Source organism: Lampetra planeri, chromosome 8 (assembly GCF_965212315.1).
Source record: "Lampetra planeri chromosome 8, kcLamPlan1.2.h2, whole genome shotgun sequence".
Taxonomy (NCBI): Eukaryota; Metazoa; Chordata; class Hyperoartia; order Petromyzontiformes; family Petromyzontidae; genus Lampetra; species Lampetra planeri.
The window spans coordinates 15,085,938-15,104,699 of record NC_136114.1 but is presented as its reverse complement, the minus strand read 5'-3'; the positions used below and the strand labels follow the sequence as shown (position 1 = coordinate 15,104,699).

Genomic DNA, 18,762 nt, shown 5'->3' with positions numbered 1-18,762 from the left:
TGGCTACATACGGTGCGAAAAAAGTCCAACATACGTACACGCAATTTAATGATGAACGCGTACGACCCGTGCACAATCTAAGCTGGGTTGAGATTGAAAATCATGAGACGCCTTTTATAACCATTGTCTAAAAGACGCCGTTCATAGAAAGGATGAAGATAATAAATAAATAAATAATATTCTGCCAAATAAAGGAGCCAGAGAGGAGCAAAACTCGTTAGAGGAAAATAATGATTTCTATTTATTTATTTATTTTTCATCTACGTGACTTTACCGAAAGAACCAAAGAGTATGGATCCTTGCAGTCACGAAAACTTCTAATCTAGAATTAAAGAGATCAGTCGTGTAAGGGGGGGGGGGGGGCACCAGTAGGGAGTTCCACAACCGGGGGGGGGCACCAGTAGGGAGGGGGGCCACCGCGGAAGCCCCCCACTGCCGGGTCCGCCAGCGCTCTGGAAGCGCGTGTACAATGTTTCTAACTAAATACTACAATCGTGGCCGTTACACCCCTAGATAAGCAAAGATCGAGGATACCAACAATAATAATAACAATAATCACTGATAATAATCGGCTTGAGTCGTGACAATTTCTCAAATTGCTGCTGAATGAGATTTGTTCTTACAGCCATGCGGACCCAACCGACCCCTCTCCACAGCGCCAGCAGACGCGCTGGGGGCGAGCGACGGCACCCGGCCACGTGCCACGTGCCGCGTGCCGCTGGAGCCGCGGCTCGAGAGAGCCACGCGCAATCTCCGCCACCGGGAGCCACTCAATTAGCCCGCCGTTAGCGGGGGTGGCGGGGCAAGTGCGTGGTCTGTGTGTATAGGGTGTGTGTGTGTGTGGGGTGTGTGTGGGGTGTGTGTGTGTGGGGTGTGTGTGGGGTGTGTGTGTGGGGTGAGTGTGTGTGTGGGGGGTGTGTGTGTGGAGTGTGTGTGGGGTGTGTGTGGGGTGTGGGTGTGGGGTGTGTGTGGGGTGTGTGGTGTGTGTGTGTGGGGTGTGTGTGGTGTGTGTGTGGGGTGTGTGTGTGTGTGGGGTGTGTGTGTGTATGTGGGGTGTGTGTGTGGGGTGTGAGTGGGGTGTGTGTGTGTGGGGTGTGTGTGGGGTGTGTGTGGGGTGTGTTTGTGGGGGGTGTGTGTGGGGTATGTGTGTGGGGTGTGTGTGGGGTGTGTGTGGGGTGTGTGTGGGGTGTGTGTGGGGGGTGTGTGTGTGGGGTGTGTGTGGGGTTTGTGTGTGTGGGGTGCGTGTGGTGTGTGTGGGGTGTGTGGGGTGTGTGTGTGGGGTGTGTGTGGGGTGTGTGTGGGGTGTGTGTGGGGTGTGTGTGTGTGGGGTATGTGTGTGGGGTGTGTGTGGGGTGTGTGTGGGGTTTGTGTGTGTGGGGTGCGTGTGGTGTGTGTGGGGTGTGTGGGGTGTGTGTGTGTGTAGAGGGTTAAAGGGGGGTAGTGGGGGATATAAACTTTGCGGTGCTCGTTACTACGGTCACGGACAAAACAAACTATGAGTGACAGGAAGGCGAGGGGGGTGCAACTGGGGGGGGGGGGGGGCTGAGTGAACGAAAGGGGGGTAGCGATGACGAGTGTGACGCCTGCGTGTGCGTGCCGGGGTGACTCACTAACAACTCCGCCGAGCGGAGAGAGGGGGCACAGTGGTGGGGGGGGGGGGTGAACCCAGTCTCAGGGAGGCTGGGGGTGAGGAGGAGGGGAGGCAGATTCCCTGCCCCCCGCCCACACACACCCCACACACACCCCACACACACACCCCACACACACCCCACACACACCCCACACACAACCCCACACCACCCTACACACACACACACCAAACACACACACACACCACACACACATCACACACACCCCACACACACACACACCACACACACCCCACACACACCCCACACACACCCCACACACCCCCCCCCCACACACACACACACCACACACACACACCACACACACACCACACACACCACACACACACACCACACACACACACCCCACACACACCCCGCACACACACACACCCCACGCACACACACACCCCACACACACACACCCCACACACACCCCACACACACCACACACAAACCCTACACACACACACCTCCCACACACACACACACCCCACACACACAAACCCCACACACACACACCCCACACACACACACCCCACACACACCCCGCACACACACACACCCCACACACACCACACACACCACACACACCACATACACACCCCACACACACACACCCACACACACCCCGCACACACACCCCACACACACAAACCCCACACACACACACCCCACACACACCCCGCACACACACACACCCCACACACACCACACACACCACACACACCACATACACACCCCACACACACACACCCACACACACCCCGCACACACACACCCCACACACACAAACCCCACACACACATATCTAAATGCTGGCCCCCAGGGATTGTTAGCCCACTCCCCCCCGTGGCTAAGCGACCTGGGACACTGTGTGGCTAAGTAAACCACCACCTCCAATGTGCAAATAATTCCCGATTGCCCGGGATTTGTAAAAAATTGCGTTAATAATTAGCCCAGACTAAGGCCCTAGAAAACGTGGGCAGAACATGCCACTGTTGTACTGCACTAAGCTCCCACGTCTATGCTCCGGGCCTTCCGCAGATTCGCGCTGAGATCTGACGAGATCGCACGCATTCTGGGTCACTTCGTCAGGAGTTCTCGAAATCTGTAACAGCACATGATGTTTATTTTCGGGGCAAGAAAATGATCATTTACGATGTAGACATTTGGTTACTAATGGATTTTACCAAACACGCATACAAAAAAGACAATTCATCAACATTGTCCAATTTATCCTAAATGTTTTCAAATCAATATAATTCAAGGCCGGATAAACACTGTGTTGTTGCCATGGCCTTGAGAGGGGGACACGCTTGTTCCAAAGGGAGGTAATATCTCGTTTTCTGTTATGACCTATTCAGTTTCCAATTTCTCTTCACTCGATTGCAAAACACTTACGCGAACAAAAAACGAAAGCAAATCGAGAAGGCGGCCACGGAATAGGAATAGGGACTCACGCACACACACACACAGATTGAATTGGAATAGAGACTCACACACAAATAATGTGTTCCGTATGAACGCCGTAATTGTGCCTCTTGCTTCGTATGTGAAGCCAGCGAAGGCTGCCTGTCTATTAGCCTCGTCTCTTTGTGCATCCTCATTGGGTTCTGCCCAAGACCATATGACCCGGAACGAGCTAAGAAGCTAAGCAGGTTGAGCCTGGATACTGCTGGGATGGTTGATGAGGATGTATGAAAGAGGGGTTGGTTTCGGCTGATGCTGCTGCAGCTGCTACTTGGAAGCAGAGGGCAATGCAGCGTCACCCTCATCGTTAAACAAGAGAGATACGTGGCCTCCGCCTTGGCAGCGGTGGGTGCATAAGCACACAGAGCAAAGACAACGTTACACATTCGCCAATAACACTGACCCTAAAATGAAACTAAATCTATTACAGGCGCCGTTTCTAGAAATAGCCGTCCTGCATAGCGCACTGATGGGAATCCAGTAATACCGTACGCGTTTGCACAGTTGGCTACGTACGAAGCGAAGGGAGCTCAACATACACACCCAGACTGACAGCATGGCGAGATTCGTGGTCTGAGTTGACCCGAACCGGTTAAAACAATCGTCACTCGTGTTGGTGGCTGTGAGCCACCAATCAGTTCAAAGCGTGGCATGCGCTAACCGCTGCGCCACCGCTCCCCATGCACAACCTGCTGGACATCTGTGAACAATAAGAGCTTCGTAGTGCAACGGATTCCTCCGGGAGTCTCAAATGAAGAATTTGATCGCGACAGTCAGACACACAATGCCTTGGGCGTGGCGTCCAACCAGGCAGGCTGCGTACAACGAACAGAGGTCAACTACGGGCCCAGGGTTCGCCTGGCATTTCAGGACCCCCCGCCCCCCCCCCCCACTATTGCAATTAAACTCACACCGCCAGCAGCAAAGGCGAGGGGGGGGGGTTGTTGGTGCCTCTTTCTGTTCCAGTGTCCCGTGGCGACGTTGCCGCGAGAGGCGAGGTTGATGAACCAGGTCGGCGTGGACGCGGTCGAAGGGAAGCGCTCACGGAGGCGCGCAATAAAAACCCCGGGCCGGCTCCCCCCCACCCCGCACAGCTCCCTGGCGGCACGGCGAGAGGAGAGGCGAGCCGCCTGATTGCGGAACCCGCCCGCTAATTAATCCGCAGCCGAGGGGTAATTAATAAACCTTCCCGCCGTGTTGGGGGACACGAGACGTCGCCAGATGATCAACGATGGGCTGAGGGGGCGTTCGGGTACGCTGGTGGGATATCGCGCACCAACTCCACATTCTCACGTCACCACTGGTCCTCCAAGGACGTCGCTCATGCAAGCACGTGGCTCAAACACCTCCGCGTACGACTCGACATCGTCATCAGTTGTGATCTATCCACTGCTAGATGAAGGCCTCCACACGCCGTGTCGGTCATGGGGGTGGTTTAACCATGCTTCACCACGTGTGCGCAGTGCCGGTTGGTGAATAAGAGAGTGGTGCGGGGGTGACATCGGTTCAGATATCACTCGCCACTGATGTTAGTCGTGGCCGGGAGTTGAACTCAGGTCGGCAGGCTTCACAGCACGCGCGGTGCGCGACATCACTGCGCCATCTCCATGAAGGTGTCCGTCGCTTCTGCCGTGGCGTGGCATCGCGGCCAATGTGGGTCAGACGCCCATGGGGAAATGCAACGCCGATGCCGAATGCGTCCACGGTTAATCCTCGGTTATTTAAATGCAATCGTTCCATTATGTGGGGTCATGAATAAATTAAACCTCTGCGCCTGATGCGGCCCTTCATCTCGACGAGTCTCCCAAATGAGGAACGCAATTAAAGGCGAGAGGCAGTCGCATGGCGACTCATCACTCGCTACGCCCCGTGCCAAGGCAGCGCCCGAAGAAAAAGTCCTGGAGGTGAGCAGACAACGAGAGGTGAGGCTCTTCTCGTGGGGGTGGAGGGGGTGGGGGTATGGATAGAGGGAGCGATGAGGGTGGGGAGGGAGAATGGGGGGGGGGGGGGCGGAGATGGGGCTGGGGAGAGGGAGGGTTGTTGATGGGGGGGAGGATGGATGGAGGGAGCATGAAAAGATATGATATGTTTATATAAATAATATATTCACATAAATAATGTTTATATTTATAATTCCGATTTTTTTTGGTTTTGTTTTATCCAGGAAACTCTCGCTGTGGCTCATGCCGTTTTCAGGAGGGCCCTACCAAGTTTTCACAGTAGGTGGGGGGGGGGTGGGTGAATATTGCTGTGTATAATTCAAATTGATTTGCGGAGGGAGACAAGGAAGATGGGATAGGGTGGACGAATGGATAGCGGAGGATGGAGAGAAATAGGAATGAGGATAGGTAGTGGATGGAAGGAGGGAGAGATTCATGGCGATGGGGTGGGGGGGTTAGAGAAATGAGGGGGGTAGAGGGGGAGGCTGGATATGGGGTGGAGGCGTGAGGAGACTGGGCTTGAAGGAAGGGTCTGCTCTGCCCGGTCACCCCGGGGCCCCGGTGATGAAGGGAGCCGTCAGCACCAAGGACGCGGGTTCCTCCAGGCCACTCAACTCTCTTCATCACGCGCAGCGCTCCGATGAGACGCGCGGCCAACAGTGAAATGAGAGCAACGCCACATGCAGCAGGCAGCGAGCAGCCGCGTGTACGTGTGTTTAACTTCTTTCGCACCCTACGTAGCCAACCGTGCTGATCGTAGATGCGTGCGCGGCGGTACAGAGACACTTGGCTTACAGCAGGACAGGGAGACCACGTGGACATCAAGACGCGGTGACGACACCACGTGGACACCAGCACACCACGTGGACAATATGACAAGGACACCGCGTGGACATCAGAACAAAGAGGCACGACCCACCACTAATCCTATATCACCGCGTTGTGGATGAGTCCGCGCCAGGTGTAAAACTTGGACAAAGGTGGGGATCAGTGCTGCTCACGGAAAGACGCGGCACTGTGGGCCAAATAACTCTTTCTCCGGTGGAAAATTCAGCCCAAACACTGCCACGTACGCACGCGCGCGCACATGCAGGGATGGGCTGGACGAAGAAGAATTGGGGCATCTACTTTAGAATTCTCGGCATGCATCCCGTTGGAGATGGGCATTTCATGTTGGGACGCGAGAGCCGTCATCTCATCCATCTCAAGGTCGCGCGCGCCCGAGGAGGCCGGCTGCCTCGGGCGCTCCATAACGGCCTCGTCAGACACGATCAGTTGCCTCTTCTGAGAAATAGATGCTCGAGTTCGAATTCGGGTTTCAGCCGCCAGGCATTAAAACTGGTTCGTGATTGTAGCGAGTTGATGGTCTCAGCCCCGCTATCCAGGGACTGCATACCAAAACATAATTAAGTACTTTTTCACTAAAATCGGCAAATTCACATTCTTAAACTTTAAAGAAACAAACGTGTTGCCGGCTGGCTGGCTGGAGGGAACGACGGATTGATGGACGATCACGTCCAAAGAACGTGGGCTGCTCTATTACGAAAATGTTTGCTGACTGATTGGCTGGTAGGATGGAGAGAGGGAGGGATGGAGAGACATTCAAGAACGTGTGGGCTGCCAAGAAAACTAACATCAAATTGGCCTGACTGCCAAGCGACGAACACCTCGACATCAGGGGCATGTGGATAGGAAGAGCACCCCCACCTAGCGTGGATAGAAGGTAATTGAAGGCAATTAGGAAGTAGCTCTGTGACAGCATTTTCCAAGGGGAGACGATGTCACGATGCTCACTGTGACAAAGATGAATGGATATTCTCTCATCTCATGGCAACGCGACGCCGAGATGTGCATGGCACAGCCCCCTCTGTCCATCCACGAAGGGACGTGAGGCACTCCGCCCCCACGCCATTCGGATAGCGGGGGCCGTTTGGCCATACTTCACCACGTTGGTCAACGCGGATCGGTGACGGCTGGGCAGCACAGGAATCACGGCAGCGGCTTATTTTCTGCACTTCCCTTTTGCCGCTCACCGCGTAGCGCCGCAGGAGCAGCGGCCGACGACTCCCGCTGTGCTCCTTGCGACAACGGGAATGGAATAGGCGCCCTCTGAATCTCCTTTTGAAAGTTCACTTTGTGCGCGCTCAACACGTTTGCCGACGAACCGACGAATGAGAACGGGGGAGAGGAGAGGCCACCGCGCGCAACCCTCCGTGAGGGTCGCTTGGTCGGAGGGAATTCACTCAGCGAGTGCGGAATCACCGAGCCAAGCGCTCGCGCCCTCGGTGGCCACACGCAGCGCTCGCAGGCGCTCCGCTGAACTTAGCCAGCGGACAGTCATCAAGGATGCGCGACGTGATTCGTCCGGTGCCGCAGCTGCAGTGCGGGTTGTCACGAAGACCCCGACGGTGGAGGTTGGCATCACAGAGACCTTGGCACGTCCGGAACCTGCCCAGCAGGGCCCGATAACGCAACGAGAGCAAAGCTCAGACGCGGCGCCTCCATCTGACCCGTTGGTGAAGCCCGCGACACTCGCCCCGGTGAGCCTCCCCAGTCGGGGCTAACGCCACGGGAGGCGTCGTGTTGTCGGCTTCTTCTCGTGGGATGTTTCCGCTCGGTGGAGCCATCACCAACGATTCAGTCGGCGAGCCCAGCCTACTTGTCACGGTGGCATAACTGCAGCGGTCCCAGTAGTTCAAAGTGGCCAAATATCAGTTAATTAATTATACAATAAGCATTGGGAATGAGTGGGTTTATTAATTCATTAACTATTATTATTAGCCGCGTACGTCGCTGCGAGTACATTTTAGATATCTTACTTGGGTGGTGCCAATATCTGCTCTGACCCATTGGATTAATTTTGTTTGGCAAATCCAACCGCGCGCTATGCACCGCGGCATGTTGGCGGTTACAGTCAGCACCGTGAACGCGCGAGGCTCCTTCACGCAGACGACGACTCCCCAGCCAGAGACGCCGGTCGCATTCCGCTCACACAAGGGATGGTGGTTTATTGGCGTTCATAGCTAACACACGTTCACTAACACGAGGTGAGCAACTCGGAGTCGATAGAGACATTTAAATGCCAGCTGAAGGCCCCACCAACTGTTTACAATTTGCCTCCTCCCGAGGTCTTTATTGTGTCTCAGTAGACTCCCCCCCCCCCCCCGCTTTCCCCCAATGTATTCTCACTTGTTTTTTTCTCTTTGCGGGCATGGTGCTCTCGGATCCATTGTTTAAGGACAACTTATACATCTAAATAATTGTATTATTATTTATCAGTCTACTTCATCGAACAGTGGATTGAAAAATTACGGTATGGGTGAATATTGAACCTGTCAGTCCAGCAGTGGACACTGCCTGTAATGTAATGTTTAAAATTTATGTTTAATCGATTGATATTTAAAGGCATTTGTCGTTCCACTGATGAAGGTCTCCACCATGCCATGTTGTTCATGGGGATATGTTTGACCATACTTCACCATTCTGGTCAATGCGGGACGGTGAAAAACGGAACCAGGACCGGCCCAGATATTACTCGCCACAGATGTTAGCCGTGGTGAGAACCCAAGAGACCAGGGTGAATGCCATTTGCAAGAGTGATCCTGGGCCACCAATATGACAAGAGCAAGAACAAATAAAACTCAACAACAGCAATAAAGCAAATATAAATCAGGACAAAAACAAGCGTGCCCAAATAAAAAATGTAAAAATATTCCGCAGGGGTTCACATAGCGCAGTGCACAAACCACCTAGCCACTACTCCCACCACGTATTGCGGCATTGATGTGTGACGAATATTGCTGTAGCCGAGGCGGGCGCAGGCGACAGTGGGGGGGGGGGGGGCGCAAGGGGCAGGGGGTGGATGGTGAACACAGCAGAGCCCCGCTCACCCCTCACCTGTTCGCCCCCCCCCCCACCCCCACCCCCACCCACCTTGGACTGGCGGATGAAGACCGCGCGGCTGCTGGAGGCCCTGGTGAGTGACCCGTGACGTGCTGGCAGCTACATCACCAATAATTCATGACCACAAATGAGGAGGATTTGCAGGGTGGGCGGGGAGGGTTGGGTGGGGGGGGAACTCCTAACCGCCCTCAATGCCACGTGGCCGTGATCCACACGGGATTGAGTCTCACGTTCGCGTCATTATTTGTAACGTTCCTGACGTGCACCTAAATTCATTCCCACTTGGGAAATCAAACCTGTGCCTTGTCAGTTGATACAAAACAAATGTATTTTATACAGTTCGGGTTCTTGATGATGAGAATTATTTGTGATAATGGATGATGTTTTATGGTGCATTGGGTGATGGTTTTTGATGATGGACGATAATTATTATGCTTCTTGTTTTCCCATGTAAGCCTCGCCGAGTCTCATGCCTCTCTTTTAGGAAGGTTCTGTCAATTTTGTTTTGCAGGAGGCGGCGATGATTGCCGTGTATTCGTTATTCCAATTGAGTAATTTGCAGCGTCATTTTTAAAATTAGGGAAATTTGAACCATGGACGCCGGCACATAATGGACAACTTGTCACGGAATCTTCAACGTAAACTGTGAAAGAGACGGTGCTTATGATTATCATTCATACCGAGCACCACCGCAGTAATAACCAGGGCTGCCGCTGGGTGCCGAACAGCGAACCTTTGCAACCAGTGGCCAAACTGCTGGCCACTGCGTCACTGCTCAACATGCTTTTTGATGTGGAAAGATTTAAGATGAAGATGATATTGATTTTTAACTGCTGATATTTTACGATGAATAATAATAATAATGTGTGTCGATTCCGATGATGATAACATATTATATTGAAGATTCTGATTGTGTAAGATGTTCGCGATGAAGACCCGTGCTGGTCATCCTTCACGTTTGCCAAACTCTGTGAGATCCACCTCGCCGAGGTGAGCGAGCCGTGAGGAATCTCGCCACCGCGACCGCCACCACACCCCCACGCGTCGAGAGATGTAATGAAGGAAGACGTCGCCATCATTTCCCTTTCAAAAACATCCGCCAATTACGCATCGCCGGGGGCAGCGACGGGGGAATTGTGCGGAAGGAGGAGGGTGAGGAGGCAGCTCTGAGCTGAGTTCCCCGCGTGTTTCGAAATTAAATAACGAACGTTTAAATGTCAGGCATGGGGGGGGGGTGGTGGTGGAGGGGGGGTGAGGAGGAAGGCTGTGAAGACAACTCGAGGAACAGACTTAGGATTTGCATTTGTCGGATGCGTAAATGCCTCGGCATCTGAACGCACCTGACATAACATCCCGGCTAAACCGTTCCTTTCCATGTGGAAGACAAGCCTAGGGGACCACCAGTGGCAACACCGGCCTGCAAGTGGGTATCGTTGGCCGATGGGAAGAGGTGTTGCTATCTCGTTATTACAATTCGGTCACATTCGGGTCATATTTTTCCAACTGCACATACATTTGGACGATGCGAGTTAGTACACGATTGCCTTCTCTCTTTCTCTCCAAGAACGTTATGGGATATTTAATAGCTACTTCGAAGCGGACGGTGCACAATTCATAGTCACTAGGGCGGCCTGCTTGGTTCGAGCTGCGATATTCTGCACCAAGTAGTCAACACGCTACCGATTGGGCCATGTCAGGGGCAGGAACTCCAGGTCACACGAGTTCCTGCAGTGGGCACTTGACACACGGCTCACTCTAGCTGTGACTCTGTGATATAATTCACAAGAGTATGCGACTGTGTGCTGGTAACAAAGTTTTGAAAACAGAACAAAATAAATTACCGAGCAAGCTAAATTGATATTTAATAAATTGGCTCACTCCTTGCTGAACAGAGCATCGAGATCTATCCGTGAGATATGTAACAAGGGTGGTATTTCAGAGAAATCTGTCCTGTGAATATTCATTGTACAACTTCTGGGAATATGCAAGCACAGGCAGGACCAGCCTCTAAGCGATGTGGCCTCGACAGCAAGGGCCAGATCGTAATAAAGGGCACGCCCTGAGCACGTGGCGGTGTCAAACGAGACCTCTTGCTCATCATTGTCTATCCATGTTGCCACCAGATGCCCTTGAGATTTAAAAATAATAATAATAATAATAAAACGCATGGTTGATTCATATCCATCTGTTTTAATCCGGATTGTTCTCACTGATTGATTCTGCTGGGGTGTTTAGCCAATTGATTATTTAGGATTTAAATTTCTTACGAACCAGTTGTTAACCGTAATACGATGAATATATAACAAACAAAAAAATCCGTTCATCAAAGCCACACACGATAACAAACCTTCAACTATTCACCAACGTGCCCCTATAATTCTCGTGAATAACAACGTTCTAATTGATTCAAGCAAAGCAAGCACACACCGTGTCTCAGGCCCCTTGGGCAGGAGGATCCTGCCCTGGCACACTAATCTAAAACTCGAATTAATGTGTTGACGTGGCCGTAGAACGGACGTCGGATTCAACTCTTTGCACCTCGATAGGACTCCTCCACGCACCGCTGTAAGGAGTGGATAATCGCGCGACCACGTGGACCCTCTGCCAGAGCAGAGGGCTCAATAGACCCCGACTGGCAATGCCCCTACCCCTCAACTCTCTCCCTAACACCCGGCTCGGGTGGAGGAGCGGGAGAACGAGGGGGAGAGGGGAGGAGGCGTGTGGGGGGGGGGGGGGGGTGGGGTGCCCCCTCCCCTCGACTTCGACTCAGCAGGATTTGGGTTGGACGCGCATGCGAGCCGGGTCGCACTGCAGGGTGCTGAGGAGCCACGCATCCGCCAAGGCGCCCTCCGTGAACTCCTCCAGGGTGATGAGCGCTGCACGGTCAAGGTCAGGGTGAAGGTCAGGGTGAAGGTCAGGGTGAAGGTCAAGGTCGCACGTGGCACGACGCGCGAGGAGGGTCCTCGTGTCTTCGTTATCTACTGAGAGCTGGGAAGGTGCCCATCTCGGTTGTGGAAATTCCACATTCATGTGACAAAAACACAAGTCTGTACATAGAACGGCTGCGCGCTTCCTTTATGCGGTTGTTTAGATTTTACCGACCCTGGAGAAATGATGATTGACTAAGTTGATCTCTTCCATTCGGGATTTTAACTCGCAACTCCGGTATTGGAGAGAATAAAACTAAAACTCAAACCTGTATGAATAATAATCCTACTTGCTGTACTGTCACCACCGGACACCGAAGCCCTGAAATGTGTGTGTCTGACACACAACGATCTTTGCGCGATTCACCAACCCTCCGCCACCTCCAATGCATCGCAATGACAGGCGTGGTCCATCATGGCCAACACGCGCATGGGTCAACGCGAGGGTGTGAGCCCGTGTGTCCCAAGTCTGCGGCCTCCTCCGTCGAGTTCATGAAATCAGAGCAACCGCTCAGGCACGCGGCCAGTGGCCAATCAATCCCGACCATGGGCCGCGCCTGCTGTGAAACACGCGCGGAATGACTGTGGCCGAGTGAAGAGTGGGATACGTAAAATGATTAAATGATGCATTGTCCCATTGAATGTGTATATGTGATAAGGGGACAGACCCAAAACAAATCGAGTTTGATTCCCGCTCACAGCCAACACCGGTGACTTTTATCTAAACCGGTCCTGGGCCTGCCCTAGGTCGACTCAGTCTCAAAATGTGTACCTGGTAAGGTGTGTAATCATCGCCACTTGGGAGACAAAGGCGGTCGTGCGTGGTGCTGGCCACCCACCCACCCCCCTCGTGTGCCGTGCCTGCTTTCATAGGTGCTCGCTAACAGCACTTGCCCTAACAGTATGTGAAGGCTATAGGGCGATCTTTGTCTTTGTCGTGAAGGACACTACTGGGCCAGTTGGAGGCAGTTGCCCTCCAAAAGCAACGGAGAGTGGAGGAGCGACGCTCACAACATCGAGCCGAGTGCCGGGTGGATAAAACGCAGCCAAGTGGCACAGTGGGGAGCACAGCTGCCAGTCATCTCAGTCGGCCAACCGACGGCGCCCGTGTCTGTGCAGCCAATTCGTGCCACGCTGGTCGCGCGCACGGGGACATCAGCTGTCGCGTACCGTCGTGATCCTTGTCGAGGCCGGCAAAGATGCGCTCCGTGCACTCCACAGGGCCCAGGGAGCCGTCTCCGCCACCCAGGGCCACGTCGATCCGGCACACGGCCTGCGTGGTACGGGCGTTGGGGGGCGGGGGGTGGGGGCAGTGCGATGGGAACAGGTGGCGATGAGTTCACTTGCTGTGCTGCCTTCTCCTGGCAAGCCAGGGTATGGCCACCTCCTCCTCGAGGAGGTGGCCATACGCCCGCGTGCAGGCCGCTGGCGCGTCCACCTTGCACCGCACAGGGCCACGTGGCACGTCGAGGTCTCCGCCGCAGGGCGCCTCGGGATAAACATGAAGCGATGGTGGTGGTGGTGGTGGTGGTGGTGCAGGCAAGATTCTCACGTTCATGATCTCCAACATCTCGGCTCTGGTGATGGCCCCATCGCTGTCCCGGTCGCACAGCTGGAAGGACCAGTGGAGCCTCTGCTGGGGCGAGCCCTCGAGCAGGAGGCTGAGCGCCGTCACGAACTCCAGGAAATCCACGGCGCCGTCCTGCGTGTGCAAAGTGGTACTCGATTTATGCACCTCCCGGCAGGATGATGGGTTGAGTGTCTGGCGGCACCACGCTGCGCGGCGTGACGCTGTGATGGTTGACGTAGCGCAGTGAGACGCCACGTGACGGCAACATCTTGGACCTCTGGTTCTTAACTCGGGGTGCACGCTGGGGGTGCGAGACGTGGCAACTGTTTGTAGAAGGTAAATTGTCGAAACAAATTACGCACGGGCATGTAAGTACAAATACTTTGTTTCATCAGACCTACGTGTTCATGAACATTATACTTTTTTTTTACGATAGAGTAGCAAAGGGATGCAAGGCTGCAGTAAATGTTGAGAGCCACTGCCTTAAACGTGGGGACGGTAGAACGGAATAGCGTGACAGCACCAAGTGGCACACCCGAACTTGTCACAACCCGCTCTGGATAATCGTGGTGAAGTATGGTCAAATCACGACGGCGTGAGGTGAGGGCATCCAGCAGTGGACTGATAAGTGGGCGGCACGCGGCATGTCCCTCACCAGACAGCCCCCTGGCACACAGCGCCCACCGAGAGCCTGCAGCTCGTGCCGCGTCTGCTTCTGACCCGCAGAGTGACGGCACAACGCAGCGTTCCGTGACAGACAGAGCCAGTGGATTAATCGGCTTGATGTCGACTCAAAATGGCAATAGGCTACAATTTCCGTGCTCAATTACTCGGGTACCCAGCAGCACACATTGGAGTAATCGAACCGCTACATCGGTAGAGTGATCGATTACGTAAATAAGCAAATATCCCAGCTCTGATACAGCGCTTACTCGCACTTTTGATGATCACGGTTGGCTACGTACGGTGCGAAAGAAGTTAAACACACGCACTCGACACACATCGCACCCCAACCCCCACACCCCGCCCCGACCCCTCGCCACGGGCCAGGATTCGCGAATGACAAACAGCCAAATGAAATTATTTCCAATTAACGTCCAATTAAAGATCTGAAGCTCAGATCTCGACCCTTGGCAGCAGCGTCTGCCGCTCCCCCCCGCTGCCCCCCCCCCCCCCCCCCCCGTTGAGGGCAGGGGCCGTGATTAGCATTTGAAGTGGATGGGGTGGGGATCGGGAGAAGACTTTGAAGCTGCGCCCATTACATTTCACATCGATGATTAACAAGCCAAAAAAAATGATGATTGTAGATCTGGCAAACTTACACAGATACACACACACACACACGTGTAACACACACACACACACACGTGTAATACACACACACACACACACACGTGTAATACACACACACACACACGTGTAATACACACACACACACACGTGTAATACACACACACACACACGTGTAATACACACACACACACACGTGTAATACACACACACACACACGTGTAATACACACACACACACACACGTGTAATACACACACACACACACGTGTAACACACACACACACACGTGTAACACACACACACACACACGTGTAATACACACACACACACACGTGTAATACACACACACACACACGTGTAATACACACACACACACACGTGTAATACACACACACACACACGTGTAATACACACACACACACACGTGTAATACACACACACACACACGTGTAATACACACACACACACACACGTGTAATACACACACACACACACGTGTAACACACACACACACACGTGTAACACACACACACACACACGTGTAACACACACACACACACACGAAGACCTCCCCTTAACAGACTCGCTGGTCAAGTGCTGTTAGCGGACACCGATGAAGGCCGGAACGACACACGAGTGGGTGGGTGGTGACTTCCTTAACAAACACCACGCCCGGTCGCCTTTGTCTCCCCAGTGCTGATATTTCACACAGCGCGCCAAGTGCTCACTCGAGGCTGAGTCGACCTAGGGGAGGCCCAGGACCGGTTAAGATAATTGTCACTGGTGTTTGGCTGTGAGCGTGAATCGAACTCGGGTTGCCGGGTTCGGAGCGCAGTGCACTAACCACACCACCACCGCTCCCCTCCACACACACAGATACACACACACACATGCACCAGCTGTACACATAGTTATATACTAAGGCACTAATTAAAGTGAAAGGAGGTGATTATTCCATGTAAACCCATAATTTGCATATCCTTGACCCACGCATGCAGTATGTATACTGTATTATTTTCAATTTCCTGTAGCCCACACTTGACAGTCAATGTCTGATTCACCAAACATAATATTCGCCTTCTTACATGGGTACTGCGTCAGTGTGAACACATAAATGGTTTAATTCTCGCACACAAACACACAATTACAATTGCAAACACACAGATACAAACACAAAAAGACAAATATTCCCCGTATAGCCTTTAACAGACTGTTGGGGTCAGTAGAGTCAGCGCGCACCTACGATGGTCGGCACGGCACACGGGAGGTTTGGTGGCCAGCACCACACCTGGCCACATATACCCACAATGCTGATGTTTAGACAACACACCAGGTGCTCGATTAAGGCTGGGTCGACATAGGAGAGGGCCTCTAGATATTTCGTCATCGATGTTGCTCGTGAGCGGGAAGCGAACTCAGGTCGCCGGGTTCGCAGCGCAGCGCGCTAACCGCTACACTAGACACACGCACACAGACACACGTGTAATACACACACACACACAGACACACGTGTAATACATACACATACACACGTGTAATACACACACACACATACACACGTGTAATACACACACACAGACATACGTGTAATACACACACACACACATACGTGTAATACACACACAGAAAGACACACGCGTAATACACACACACACAGACACACGCATAATACATATATACATACACACAGACACACACTCGCTTGCTGGCGCACCCACCGCGTTGGTGTCCATGGTGCTGAAGAGGCGCTCCGCGTACTCGGCCGAGCCGGGGCCCAGCGCCCCCGCGGCGCACACGTGGCGCCTGAACTCGTGCTGCGTGATCATTCCGCTCGGACACTCGCGCATGAACTTCCTGGGGGCAGCCGCATACAGGGGCACGGCCAGGGGTGACCGCAGGCATGGCCAGAGGGAGGCGGGGGCCATGGCCAGGAAAGGCGGGGACACGAATAGTGGAGAGGTCAGGGCACGGTTATTGGACGTCGACGGGCGATCAGGGGAGGTCGGCTCATGGCCAAGGGCAGTAGTGCCAAGGCCGAAGGAGGTCAGGGCGATGTCACTGGAGGTCGTAGAAGGGCCAGGGGAGGTCGGGGCGTCGTCAAACGAGGGCGAAGTACGACCGGAGGAGGTGGGGGCGTGGCTGGAGGCAATATCGGTATGGTCAGCTGGAAGCGGGGGGCTTGTGAAGTGGAGGAGGCGGTGGTCACGGGCAGGGGATGTGATAGGGGTGGGACAATGGAGACCGGAACATGACAAGAGTTGTAAATGCCACATTCGTGAGGATGGAACAGGTGGGTGCATATTCGAAAACAAACACACGAGTCGCTTCCTGCAAAATTGTGTTGATTCATATTTATCCTGGATTTGCAATGAGATAAAACAAAAATCCATACATTCACCGCGCGACTTATGAACACCGCCTTCATTATATTCATGATGCATTGCAATTGTGTAGGCTTCACCACACCTTGTCGGTCACGTGGGGGTTGTTTGACCATACTTCACCACTCTTTTCAATGCGGAGCGCAACACTGGTTCACATTTTACTCGCCACTGACGTCAGCCGTGGCCGGGGAATCTAAAGTCAGATCGGCAAGGTTCATTTCCCGGTGCGCTAACAACTGCTAGCGCCGACGGTTCGGGCAGTGGCCCTTCTTTAAACAGATGAGCGAGAAGGCAGGGGGATGGTGGATTGCTTGAATCCATCTGTACGGCACTAGACGGGAGGGTGACTGCTGCTGCTGCTGCTGCTGCTATAATCTACTGTCTGGAGAGGCAGGGAGGCGGTGTCTCCGGTCGTTATCTCGCTCTCACATTCTTCGGGGGCAATTCCCGGCAGCGCGTTGTTTTTTTCGGAGACTTTTCATCATCGCTGCTCTTGAAATCCCTTTACGCATCTAATGACCTCCGCCGTTATCGTTTTGTCTCCGTAATGAAAACAGTTTCATCTCCCCGATCTCGCCGCGTGTGGTGGATCGTACGAGTGGAAGAAGTCCTGGGAATTAATTCATTCGCTCACTTCTGCATTCTCCTCTGGGATGTACCAGAGTGCGTGCGTGTCTGTGTGTGCGTGTCTGTGCGTGCGTGTCTGTGCGTGCGTGTCTGTGCGTGCGTGTCTGTGCGTGCGTGTCTGTGCGTGCGTGTCTGTGCGTGCGTGTCTGTGCGTGCGTGTCTGTGCGCCACCTGTGTTCCCCACTGTGTCACGCACACACAGACTAGAAACAACTACACAGATCCACCGTATAGCATGTTACAAGCTGTTGGAGCAAGTGTTGTTTGCGAGCACATATGAAGGCCGACACCAGCACAAAAGGGTGGCTAATATCACGCCCAACCACTTTTGTATCCCCAAAGCTGATTACACACCCCACCATGTACTCATTTTAAGGCTGAGTCGACATGAAGGAGGCACAGGACAGGTTCAGATATTCTCCAACGATGTGAACCGTAGTCGGGAATTGTACCCTCGTGGCCGGGTTCAAAGTTCAGCGGCGCTAACCACTGCGCCATGGCTCCTCCTCCGCGCGTGCACACACACATACTGACACGCGTGGACACACACATGCACACACACACACGTGCCCACACACACGCGTGCACACACACATACACGGACACGCGCGCACACAAACACGGACGCACACACGGACACGCGTGCCCACACACGGGGACACACACACGCGCACACACGCACACACGCACACACGCACGGACACACGGACACGCGTGCACCCTCGCACCTGTACCACTCGTGAAGGTGATGGGCCACGCTGCGCTCGCTACCCGCTCGCTCGCCGCTGCCGCTGCTCGCCAGCCCCATCGCGACAGTGATCAGTGCGCTGCGGCTGAGCCTGCACGATGTACACAAGACAAATGTCCACCGTATAGCCTTAACAGACTTTTGTGGCAAGTGTTGTTAGCGAGTAAGCAGGACTTATGAAGGCCGGAACGGCCCACTAGGGGGGGTGGTGTGGCCACCACCACCGCCCTCGTTTCTCGAGTAGCGATGTTTACTCATTTGGAGATGCGT

At 53.7% G+C, this 18,762-nt stretch overlaps 1 protein-coding gene across 1 annotated transcript; it reads right to left on the bottom strand.

Annotated features, from left to right (window-relative positions):
* Positions 1 to 11,710: 11,710 nt before the first annotated feature.
* LOC144720463 (guanylyl cyclase inhibitory protein-like) lies at positions 11,711 to 18,552 on the bottom strand. The gene is made up of 5 exons (XM_078597266.1): positions 18,473 to 18,552; positions 16,452 to 16,587; positions 13,424 to 13,573; positions 13,042 to 13,144; positions 11,711 to 11,820 (listed from the first exon to the last, which is right to left on the bottom strand). Exons 1-5 carry the CDS (start codon positions 18,550 to 18,552, stop codon positions 11,711 to 11,713), a joined length of 579 nt encoding a protein of 192 aa, XP_078453392.1.
* Positions 18,553 to 18,762: the final 210 nt, after the last annotated feature.

Bases quoted from the DNA above. Each gene is read 5' to 3' on its own strand.
- LOC144720463 (XM_078597266.1), bottom strand. From the start codon at position 18,552: ATGGGGCTGGCGAGCAGCGGCAGCGGCGAGCGAGCGGGTAGCGAGCGC. The intron at 13,574-16,451 runs GTGGGTGCGCCA...TTGCACACGCAG, and splicing joins GCACCATGGACACCAACGCG to GACGGCGCCGTGGATTTCCT. The intron at 13,145-13,423 runs GTGAGAATCTTG...CGTACCACGCAG, and splicing joins AGATGTTGGAGATCATGAAC to GCCGTGTGCCGGATCGACGT.